Source organism: Orycteropus afer, unplaced genomic scaffold (genome assembly GCF_000298275.1).
Source record: "Orycteropus afer afer isolate SDZICR_OR568_19922 unplaced genomic scaffold, OryAfe1.0 scaffold00051, whole genome shotgun sequence".
NCBI classification, from domain to species: domain Eukaryota; kingdom Metazoa; phylum Chordata; class Mammalia; order Tubulidentata; family Orycteropodidae; genus Orycteropus; species Orycteropus afer.
This window is the reverse complement of record NW_006921638.1, coordinates 11,370,064-11,382,777: the sequence shown is the minus strand read 5'-3', so window position 1 is coordinate 11,382,777 and position 12,714 is coordinate 11,370,064. Positions and strand designations below refer to the sequence as shown.

The window sequence follows — 12,714 nt, the reverse complement described above, 5'->3', positions numbered from 1 at the left end:
GAGGTAACTATGGGGAGGAAGTGGGAGGGGAGCTGTTGCATTGTGGTAAACTGTGGTCAATGACATGAGACAAAGTATATGTGAACTGCTGTATGTAAAGTGAATTTGCTCTGTAAATCTTCACCCAAATAAAAATAAATAAATTAAAACACACACACACACACAAAATATATTAATTAAAAGTACACATCAAAAGGATAGTTTAATTAAACATGGCAACATCACATGATCAAATGCACAAGAAATTGTCAATATCTGTCTTTCCGTAGAAATTTTTAAATCTATATACGGCTGTAAGCCATTAGCTCTAAATCATGATGAAGAACAGTTAATAAACAAAGAAATTTTTTTTTTCAGGGGGTGTATGAAAGTTTACAGAGCAAAGTTGTTCCATTCAACAATTCATATACATTTTGTTTCGTTGACACTCATTGCAATCCCCGCAATGTAACAGCTCTCTTCTGACTTCCTCCCTGAGGTTACCCTTTCCCTGTGTCTTTCTTTCCTATGCGGTCCTGCTCTCTGACCTTTCTCTGTATCCAAATGCTGTCCTTCAAATCTCCCATGGTTTACTGTTCCAAGGAGTGAAGCTACCTGGAGTAACTGTTTACCTTGTATCCTTGTCTACTGTTTGGCTAAAAGTTAAGCCATGAGAGTGAGCTGACTACCAGGCCTGAAGGGTGACTAGGTGCCACAGTCTCAGGAGTTCCACCAGTCTCTATTACAACAGTAAGCCAGTCTTTTTTAATTATTTTGAATTTTGTTCCATATTTTTCTCCCACTCTACCCAGGATGTCCAATTTTGACCCATGAGTGGTTGGCAGCGGTGGCCAGGCACCAGAGGTTTCAGGGTCTCACTGGTCTTAGTGTCATGGAGGCTGAGGTTCCTGTGGTCCACTACATCCTTGGACTAATTGTTCCCATGCATTTTTGGTTTTCTTCACTCTTCTTTGCTCCAGATGAAGTGAGACCAATAGCTGCATCTTAGATCACCACTTAGAAGCTTTTAAGACTCCAATCACTTCCCACCAAAGGAGGACGTAGAACAATGTTTTTGTGTACTATGTTACGCCAACTCAGCTTGATATTCCCCATGACCATGGTTTTGAGCCCATAGGTCCAATGACTTTCTTCCTCAAGGTGTTTGGCTGTGGCTAAGAAGTTATCACAACTTTGCCCCCTGTTAGTTCTATTATATATATGGACGTATTTTTATAGCACATACAAATACATAGGTAGAGATATCATCTGCCAAAACTATATATATGGTCATGGATATACTTCCTTTCACCTACCCATACCTGATCATCTTGCCTATCTACCTATGTATCCACACACAGATTTATGTTTGTTATTATTGATAATGCAGTATTGTGTATATAAGAGTATTTACCTTTGTTGTATTTCTTGTGTACCTCTCAGTGTTTTCCTTTTCCTTAGTTTATTGTGCTGGTCATCTGCTTTTGGTATATTGCCTTTTCTTTCACCCAAATCAATACGTGTCTCTTACCTAGTGAGTAATATTTCCCTCCCATACCTTGTAACTAACAAAGAAAACTTCTGGCATAGTGCCTAAGGCATTTGACTGTTAACAAGAAGGCTGCTGGTTCAAATCCACCAGCCACTCCTTGGAAGGAAGGTTGGGCGATCGACTTCCGTAGTGATACCACCTCGGAAACCGAAGGAGGGGTCGTTATGAGTCAGATCCGACTCAATGGCAGTGGGTTTTTTTACCATGTAAAACTTTCCTAGACTTTTTATAATAGTGGTCCTATATAACATTTGTCCTTCTGTGATTGACTTATTTCATTCATCATAATGTCCTCCAAATGCATCCATGTTATGATGTGTTTTGTGGATTCTTCACTATTCTTTAAATGTTTCATAGTATTCCATTGTGTGCATTTACTATAGATCGTAAAAACTGGGTAAAATATATGAACAGACACTCCACAAACATAATTCAGGCACCCAACAGCATATGAAGAAATGCTCATCATCATTAGCCATTTGAAAGAGGCAAATCAAAACAACAATGACATATCATCTCACCCCAGCAAAAAGAGCAAAGTTCAACAAGGCAGAAAGTAGCAAATGCTGGCGAGAGTGTAGAAAGACTGGCACTCTCGTATACTGCTGGTGGGACTGTAAAATGGTACAACCACTATGGAAAACAGTATGGCACCTCCTCAAAAAGCTGGAAGTAGAAATACTATTTGATCCAGTAATCCCACTAGTAGGTATACATCCTAAAGAAGCGAGAGCTGGGACACAAATATATATGCCCACCCTTGTTCAATGAAGCGCTATTCACAATACAAGAGAGACAGAAACAATCCAAGTGCCCATCAATGAATGAATGGACACTGATACCTTTTATTTGTTAAAAGCACATTCTTCCTTTAAAAAAAAAAAACAACAACAACTAAACCAACAATTAAATTATCATTGTATCTTTGTGCTACTATAGCTACTGTTTCAAATCTTCTGTCTCTCAAAAGATTATCAAAAAGGCACAAGGAAGAGGGAAAACAGTTTAGAAGAAAACTTTCAACTTACAATAAACCAAAACTAAAATCAAAGTCACTGTCATCAAGTCAATTCTGACTCATAGCAACCCCGTTTAGGTTTCTGATAATTAACCTTTCATGATTAATTTTAAACAAAAGAAAAGATAGTTAAATTTATAAGAAGGTATAGTCAACCACAGAGTCTTCAAATGCTAGTGTTTTAAAAGGAAGATTTGCTAAGAAATGGTATTGGAGAGAGGGTAACTAGCTGGTGAGCAAATGCCTACAATTATTCCTCACTTATCAACATGATTAAGTTCTAAAGACCAGGTTGTTATGCTAAAATCACCACTATGCAAAAATGGAGGATGACCACATCAGACCACTAAATGGAGGGTAACTATGTAACTGTCAAGTTACATCATTACTTAACTGCCAACCCAAGATTCATGTCCCAGCCAAGATGACACATAACCTTAACCATTACAGCCAGCGTTACTCTTGCCTTGCACCTCAGCGTTTGTTACTCCAAGACTTATATTGTTAATGTGTAAAATGATAGATTTTTTTACTATTGTCAGACATGTGACATGTGCAATAATGAGACAGTTGATAAGTGAGGAGCAGGTGCACCACTCTGGCACTTACATAGTCCCTCAATGAGAGACTTTGTTAATACACTAAAATACAGCTTCCTCGAAAGCTGGGTCCAAACTTTCCATCTGTAAATCTCCCATAGCTTTTAGCATTATGCTTTACTTACAGTAAAACTTTTTTTAAATGTTAATACTAATGTTTTTCAAAATCTAAAAATAATGTGTCAACTTAATGTGAATAGGGCTATGACAGATTTTTTTTAATCATCTGCATTTTCAGTGGTTCAAATCTTTTAAAAAACCTATTTTATTATAAATTTAATTCACTTATTATAGACATTTTAAAAAATACAGAGAAGCAAAAAAGAAAAATTTGTCCATAATCCCATTTCAAGGCAATCACTGTTGACATTTGAGTATGTTTTTCCATTCTTTTTTAATGTAAATGTATGGCAAACTTTAACAAAAAGGATGTTATATACTAAATTTCAAACACAGCTGAATAAACTTTATTTTTTTTTTAATGGTTTAAGAATATGAAACATTATCAGCAAAATAAAAATGTTTCAACAAAAAAGATACTTCAAGTTCTAAAGGTCTAACATTACCCTATATGTGCTAATATACACAGATAAATTAAAGGAACAAAGTAAGCCACTAAAAAATCAAAAATAAAATAGACAGTACCATCACTGAAGACCAATTTTGCTACTAACAAAAATTTTTTAAAAACCCTATGAAATAACAGATACTTAGTTTTACAAAGTAAGTTACAGATTGCTCCATTTTTTAATATCTAAAACTATGCAAAGCATATTACACTGTAACTCAAAGGTAAGTATGGTTTAATAAGTTTTTAGAAATCATTTCATTATTTTAATTTCATAAAACTAAAGGCTTTACAACAACAAAAAAAAACAAGATAAATTTTTACAAATTGTCAAAGAAGAAAAAGTTAATAAAAAATTAAACTGATCTTCCCAAAACTGAGTCAATTAATGGTACCATTCTCTATGAGGAGATAGTTATTTAGAAAAACTAAAAGTATACAAATTACCTACCTGTAAGCTCTTCCTTTGTTTTATCTGCTTCAGATAGGTGAGTGTAAACTTGGTTTCTTTCTCCTTCTAACGTTTTTAAGGAAGCATTTAACTTTTAAAACAGAAGGGAAAAGAGCAACATTAATCATATATATATATAGGACCTTATTATAGCACCACCAATCTTTTGAAGCTATTTTATCACCTTGATGAAATTATCACCTATCCTAGAAACCAACAAAGCAGCTTCCATCCTGAAATACCACAGTTATCAATAGTTGCAAACCTCAGAACAGGGACAGAGAAAAGCAGTAAAAGATCCATAAAGAGTGCTTATTTTCATTCTATTTACTGTCAACAAATAGGTTTTGATTAAAACAGCTCTCAAATTACATTTACCAAGACTTCACAGAGATCGGCAAAGATCAAGATACCACTACTGGATGGATATAGAAGAAGGTATAAACCAGAAGAAAATGAACCTAGTATTTACTTCTCTGAATATGAGACCGTAGAGATAGGGTAATACTGAGACCAGAGAAAGGAGAATGTACAAAGAGGAAAGTATGAGAGCAAATACAGTAAAACATTTTAAAATATTCCTAATCCAAAGAAATGAATGTAGTATTTAGAAAGTTTTATTATGATAAATGCTAAATATTAACCATATAGATTTCTAATTAATTTATATTAATATACAAAACAAAAACAGCAACTGAAGAAAATTCTAATCACTTCTTAAATACACTTACAGGGAAACTAAAGTGAACCTTTAAAACAGATATTAAGGACATATGGGTTCAATTCCTGTTCTCATTCTTTCATCATATTCTTTATAGTAATGCAAACCTGAGCAGCATGGATCAGTTTCTTCAAAGCTCCTCTCGGCTGATCACCTATAATGAAAAACAAAAACATAACTATGAATTAGGAAAACAGTGCAATGACATGAGTCATCCAAATGATTTTATTAGTTCATTCAACTAGAACATTATAATCCCCCTTTCCTGATGCAATGAAGAATTTGATATAAGAATGGCCTTGGATCTGTTCCCAGAAAGCTAAACAATACAGGCACTGGAAGTACCATAATATCATTTAACAAGGTTCTTCAACACCAACTTCAAGAACAGACTTAAAACAGGATTCAGCATTCATCTAAATACAGTCCACAGTCTGAACTACTCTTAGATTCTATAGCACCCAAAATGTGGGTGGAATTATATCCCAAATTAAAATAGCACTAAGCAAGCACAACTTTCCTCTATTGGAAAAAGAATTATTTCTTATAAAAATAAGCAGAAATGAAAAAGTATACATAGAACTGAATGTATTTAGTTTGAGAATATCAACATTCCTCCAATGTACTAATCCTATCATGAAAAAAAGTTTTTTTCAAAAATCACACTTTCTGCTCCTTAAATCTGTTAATTATGCAGAAAGTAGGGGCAGATAAAAGAAAAAGGACATAAAAGAGAAACTACTATTGTGGAAAACTGGGTAAAGGACATGGGACTATTTTGTAACTTTTTATGAATCTATAATTACTTCAAAATTAATATTTAAAGTCAGAGGAATTAGCTGAGAATACAAGGAGTATTATAGTGAACATAAATTTTGCCAGCTCCAGACTACAACCAGCAATAACAATTTGACATGGTCAAGATTAAAGAACAGTAATCATCTGAACCATCTACTAAAGCAAAAAAGGTATCCTGAGGTATTCCCTTCCTTATATTACACTCACTTTTCAAACTAATCATCTATCCATTTGATTATCTTGTTGCATAGGGGGAAACAGACATTGAAATTATTATAATACAATATGAAAATTGCTATAATGAAGATAAGTATAATACATAAGAACAGAATAGAAGGAGGCTGCAAGTTTGCCTAAGGAGCTGGAGAAAGACTCACTGAAAAGGTGGTAGCCCAGCTGAGGAGGAGTGAGAGCAACGCAAAGTGTTACAGACAGAGGAACAGGATGTGCCAAAGCACCAGTGTATAAAGAACATGTTGCACGTAAGTAACTAAAATGAAATGAAAACTTGTCACCATTTTTAGCAAAAGAGGATGAGTCATGGCTTAATACCTAAACAGACACCGCTTTCTGATTCACTCTTCATTTCTAATTCAAAGTTATCATCATCCATTACGTCTTCTCCAAGCACAGCAGGCAAAACCTCCGTCTTCAGCAAACATTCAGTCAGAGACTAGACGTTTAGCGAAAGGGGGAAAAAAAGAGAGAGAAGGTAATGCCTTATACTTACTGCTGTACAATGTCTGAATGTATAGTTACAGCTGAAAAATCAACCCACATAGATAATAAGATCTTACTTTCTACCTGTTAAGATATGTCAATAATCTTAAAAACTATAGCATGTCAATCCTCAGCCTCTACAATGATGAGACCAGAAGAACTAGATGGTACCCAGCTACCAATATCAACCACTCGGAGGGGGATCTATGTAGGAGATGCTGGATAGAGTGGGGGAACAACGTGGAACAAAACTCATTTAAAAAAAAAAAAAAGGACCAGGTTTGCTGGTCTGATAGAGCCTGATGGAACCACTGTGACTATGGCCCCTAGCTGCCCTTCAGGTCTGGAACTGAACCCAGTCCTGTGACTTCCTACCAAACAAGACAGGCACACGAGCTGAACATTTACACTAGGTAGATATACTCCTTGGAGAGAACAATCATGGGAGAATAGAAGGGCTGTATATGCACAGGGAGACAGCTCAGGGGGCAGGAGAGCATGGAGGGATGGATACAGGGAAGAGGTTAACTATGGGGAGGAAGTGGGAGGGGAGCTGTTGTACTGTGGTAAACTGTAGTCAATGTCATGAGACAAAGTGTATGTGAACTGCTGTATGGAAAGTGAATTTGCTCTGTAAACTTTCACCCAAATCACAATAATAAAATAAAATATAGCATGTACTGAGTATTATAACTCTGAGACTTAAAACTAAAATTATTTTTCCAATAATTTAAGCAACAGATGTGAATACGTCACAAAAAATTGTAAAAACTATTGTCTTAAATACTACAGTAACTTAACAACCTTTTGTGAAGAACACAGCATTTAATTATTAAATTCTGAGGCTTTCTGTTTTACACAACTTTATACTTTTTTTTTTTTGCTAATCTGAAATATGTAAGCTTTCAGCAGTTTACTTCAATACATTAATGATATACTTAAAACATCTATTGAAAGGCAGTGTTTTTTAATGTTACACCTGCCATTTTTTCTTAAAGCATTCTTTGCATCTAACTATCCTTATCATTGTTAAAATTTTGTTTTCAAACGGTTGAACATCTTATTCAATACTTAAAGCATTATTTTGTCAACATATAATGCATAAAAATGTGTATTTATTGTAACTATTATTTATTTTTAAGTGAAAGTGTAAAACTGCTTTCTTATTCAAGAAATATAAATTTGTTTCCTTCTCTTTTCTGATGTAGCACAAAAATTCTCCCAAGTTTGTGTTATAACTGCCAGTAGATGACCAGTCATTGTAAACCACTTCTCAGTTGCAGGACTTTTGCTCACATTAAAAACAAATAAAAAATGTTCAGCTTTTGCATCTAATCTCTGATTATTAAAATGTTGTAGTTTCTTATTAACAAAGATGCAATTCACTGTGCTAAAGTATTAGAGAACAAACTTTGTTTTATTAAAAAAATTTTATTATTAAATCAAATACTATACTTGATAACTGCCCATTTTTGCTTAATACATTACATGAGCATAAATAAAACATTTCCTTTTTTGAGTTTTTTCATATGCCACAAATAAAAGTGATCATTAACATGAGTCAATTTCGTATGAAGTAAAACAAAACAGCAAATGACACATATGATATATGAAAAGAGCACAGATTTTACACATTTGATTTACTCAAGTAAACAATTAGCTAAGGAACTCAACAGAGAAAGACATTATAAAAGAGAATCTGAATCTGAACATGAGAGGTTGTCCAATAACGCTTTTTGAATTTTCTTGAATAAAGGGTTTCTAACACTCTGGATATTCAAATGACGGTCCCCTGTGTTTTTTGTGGAAGGACCCACAGAATAACCCACCCTGCTCTACAATTTACACCCTTTGATCGCCTCCCTCTTGACAGTTCCCCCACACAAACAACATGGCTTACAGCTTTGAGGAGACCTCGAGGTTAATATCTCATTCTTATTCTATTTGGTAACACTCCAAAAGCTTACAAGAGTAATTTTAAGAGGAAAAAATACATGGAAAATTCTAAGTAATATTCCTAAATCTGGAATCTTGAAAATATTTTTAATAGTAGCAACATAACTAGAATAAATGTAGCTTATGAGCTGACAACAGTAACTATGTAGATTATAAAATGTTGGTTTTATATCTTATTACTTGGTATTTACACCTGAATATCTCTTTGCAGCTGAAAGAGTAAGAGTTTAAAGAGCAGACAGGAAAAGAGGTGTGGAAGGGAGACAGAGAGTACACAAAGTCAACAAGTTCTAAAAGTAGTATCAGTTACTTTATTTCTATGATTAAAATTAAGTTTCAATTAAATTTATATTTCTAAAAAAATAATTAACTGTAAAAGTACACATACCAGCTTCCCTAAGTATTAGTTATATAATCAACACATACAACTTTATCTGTCTGATTTCTCAAATTCTAATCTTACCAATAGAGACAGATGGCAGCCTAAAATGAAAACGTGAAATTCACTATTCTTTAAAAAAAAAAAAAGTTACTATTTTTCTTTCTTTATTAAAGATCGAGAATAAAAATACATGCTATCGTTCTTAGGTGCTGTAGTCTTGGCTCTGGCTCCTAGCAACCGTGTGTAGAAAGAACAAAACACTGCTGCGTCCTGTGCTATTCTCCCAATCTCTGCAATGCTTGAGCCCATCGTTGCAGCCACTGTGTCAATCCATCTCGTTAAGTGTCTTCCCCTTTCTCGCTGACCCTCTACTTTACCAAGCTTGATATCCTTCTCCGTGGAATGGTCCCTTCTGACATGACCAAAGCAGGTGAGACAAAGTCTTGGGTATTCTCATACCCAAGGAGCACTCAAGCTGCACTTATCCCAGGACAGATTTGTTTGTTCTTTGGGCAGTGCATGGTATGTTCGTATTCTTCACCAAGACCACAATTAAAAGGCATCAACTCTTCTTTGGTCTTCCTCATTCATTGTTCAGCTTTCACATGCATATGAGGTAACTGAAACTACCATGGCGTGGGTTAGGTGCACCTTAGTCTACAAAGTGACATCTTTGCTCTTCAACACTTTAAAGAAATCTTTTGCAACAGATTTGTACAGTGTAATATGACATCTGATTTCCTGACTGCTGCTTCCATGGGTGTTGATATATAGATCCAAGTAAAATGAAATCCCTGACTTCCACCTTTTTTCCATTAATCGTGGTGTTGCTTATTGGTCTAGTTGGGAGGATTTTTGTTTTATATTGAGGTGTAATCCATACTGAAGATTGTAGTTTCTGATCTTCATCAGTAAGTGCTTCAAGTTATCTTCACTTTCAGCAAGCAAAATTGTATCATCTGCGTATCTATCACAGGCTGTTAATCCTGAAGCTGTGATCTTTTTCATATAGTCCCAATTCTCAGATTATTTGCTTAGCATACAAAATGAATAGGAATGGTGAAAGGATTCAATCCTGACACGCACACCCTTCCTGATTTTAAACCATAAAGTATCCCCCTTGTTCCGTTCAAACAACAGACACTTGGGACTATGTACAGTTTCCTCATGAGCAAAATGAAGTGTTCTAGAATTCCCATTCTTTGCAAGGTTATCCATAATTTGTTATGATCCACACAGTCAAATGTCTTAGCATAGTCAATAAAACATAAATAAGCATCTTTCTAGTACTCTCTGCTTTCCATCTGACATCAGTAATGATATCACTTATTTCATGTCCTCTTCTGCAAGCTTGAATTTCTGGAAGTTTCCTGTCAATATTTTGGTATATATTTCAATAGTTTTTTAATTATTTTCAGCAAAATTTTACTTGCATGTGACATTAATGTATCATTCAATAACTCACATTCTGTTGGATCATTTTCTTTGGAATGGGTACAAATATGGATCTCTTCCAGTCAGTTGGTCAGGTAGCTGTCTTCCAAATTTCTTGGCAAATGGGTAAGCACCTCTCATGCTACAGCCATTTGTTGAAAACATCTCAATGCGCATTCCTGCAGCCTTGCTTCTTGCCAATTCCTTCAGTGCAGTTTTCACTTGTTCCTTCAGTACCACTGTTCTTGATCATATGCTACCTCCTGAAATGGCTGACCACTGACCAACTCTTTTTAGTCAGTGACTCTGTATATTCCTTCCACGTTCTTTTGATATTTGTTGTATCATTCAATATTTTGCCCCTGTTGTTGTTGTGATGTTAGGTACCACTGAGTTGGCTCTAACTCATAGCAACCCTATGTACAATATAATGAAACACTGCCCGGTCCTGTGCCAGCCTCACAATCCTTGCTATACCTGAGCCCATCAGTGCAGCCACTGTGTCAATCAATCTCGTTGAGGGCCTTCCCTTTTTTTGCTGACCCTCCACTTTACCAACCATGATATCCTTCTTCAAGGACTGGTCCCTTCTGACAACATGACCAAAGTAGGTGAGACGAAGTCTGACTATTCTCGCTTCCAAGGGGCACTCCAGCTGCAATTGTTTCAGGACAAATTTATTAGTTCTTCTGGCAGTCTTTGGTAATTTCAATATTCTTCACGAACACCACAACACAAAAGCATCAACTCTTCTTCGGTCTTACTTATTCAAGGTCCAGCTTTCACACACATATGCGGCGATTAAAAATAACATGACATGGGTTAGGCGTACTTCAGTCTTCAACGTGTTATCTTTGCTCTTCAGCACTTTAAAGAAGTCTTTTGCAGTAGATTTCCCCAATGCAATATATCGTCTGATTTCTTTGCTACTTCCATTGGTGTTGAGTGTGGAACCAAGTGTGGTGGTTAAGTTTATGTGTCAACTTGGCTGGGCCTAGTTGAGTGGCTGGGCAGCTGGTGGTATAGTTATTCCCCATGATGAGACTGGCAATCAACTCCATGGTGGGACCTACCACAAGCAGCTGAGTAGTTGCCTTAGGCATATGGTCTGCTCTGCATATATATAAGCAGCAGCTTAGGGAATGGTCTCTAGCCTATGGCATTCTTGAACCCTGCACATAGCTGTGTCATTCAGCAGCCTGCCATGCTCTGTCGACCCTGGGACTTTCAATGGACTTAAATTAATGGCCTGCCATGTGGTTTGGTAACATCGGGACTGTACCATTTTATTTGTCAACCTTGGGCTTGTTAGCCTCAGAAGCCAGTAGCTGTCTGAGTGAAAAGATGCCTCTACCTTCAGTGGGCTAGGAGCAAGAGGCAGTGCTGAAGCCCAAGGTCGAGGGGTTTTCACCCTGCCCCTAGAGCCTGGCCCTTTGAACTCCTACTGAAAGCCTCCAAACTGGAAGAAAATAAACTCCTGTTTGTTCAAGCATCCCACTTGTGGTATATATTCTTGTCAGAGCAGCACTACTTAACCAAAACACCAAGTAACATGAAATCTTTGACAATTTTAATCGTTTCTCTATTTATAATGCTGCTGCTTATTATTCTAGTTGTGTGGATTTTCATTTTCTTTATGCTGATGTATAATCCATACTGCAGACTGTAGTCTTTAACCTTCATCAGTAAGTGCTTCAAGTCATCTTCACTTTCAGCAAGCAAAATTGTGTCATCTGCATCTCACAGGATGTTAATAAGTCTACCTCTAGTCCTGATGCCAGACTCTTCATATAGTCCAGCTTCTCAGAGTATTTGCTCAGCATACAGATTGAGTAAGTATGGTAAAAGGATATAATCCTAATGCAGTCCCTTCCTGATTTTAAACCATGCAGCATCCCCTTGTTCTGTTCAAATGACAGCCTCCTAGTCTATTTACAGGTTCCTCATGAGCATAATTAAATGTTCTGGAATTCCCATTTTTCTCAATGCTATCCACAATTTATTATGATCCACACAGTTGAATGCCTCTACATAGTCCATAAAACATAAGTAAACATCTTTCTGGTATTCATTGCTTTCAGCCAAGATCCAGCTGACATCAGCAATGATATCACTCACTCCAGGTCCTCTTCTGAATCCAGCTGGCTTTTCTGGAAGTTCTCTGTCAATATACTGCTACAACCATTTTTAAATTATCTTCAGCAAGATTTTATTTGTATGTGATATTAATGATGCTGTTTGATAATTTCCACATTCTGTAGGATCACTTTTCTTTGGAATGGGTACAAATATGGATCTCTTCTCAGCATAGACAAGTAAGTGCCTCCAGCATGGCATCCATTTATTGAAACATTTCGGTAAGTATTCAGTCAATTCCTGGAGCTTTGTGTTTTGCCAATTACTTCTATGTAGCTTCAACTTCTTCCTTCATCACCATTGGTTCTTGATCATATGCCAACCCCTGAAATGGATGAATACTGACCAATTCTTTTTGGTACAGTGATTCTGCATATACCTTCTATACCTGCATATACCT

General features: G+C 36.0%; 1 protein-coding gene across 1 annotated transcript in view; it reads right to left on the bottom strand.

Annotated features, from left to right (window-relative positions):
• Window positions 1-12,714, bottom strand: part of MIA2 (MIA SH3 domain ER export factor 2) — a 129,145-nt gene that overhangs the window by 45,740 nt on the left and 70,691 nt on the right. Inside the window, exons 15-17 of the mRNA XM_042780651.1 lie at window positions 6,239-6,359; window positions 4,996-5,042; window positions 4,168-4,258 (exon numbers count right to left, since the gene is read on the bottom strand). Coding sequence (XP_042636585.1) covers window positions 4,168-4,258; window positions 4,996-5,042; window positions 6,239-6,359 — 259 coding nt within the window. The remainder of the gene's footprint in view (window positions 1-4,167; window positions 4,259-4,995; window positions 5,043-6,238; window positions 6,360-12,714) is intronic.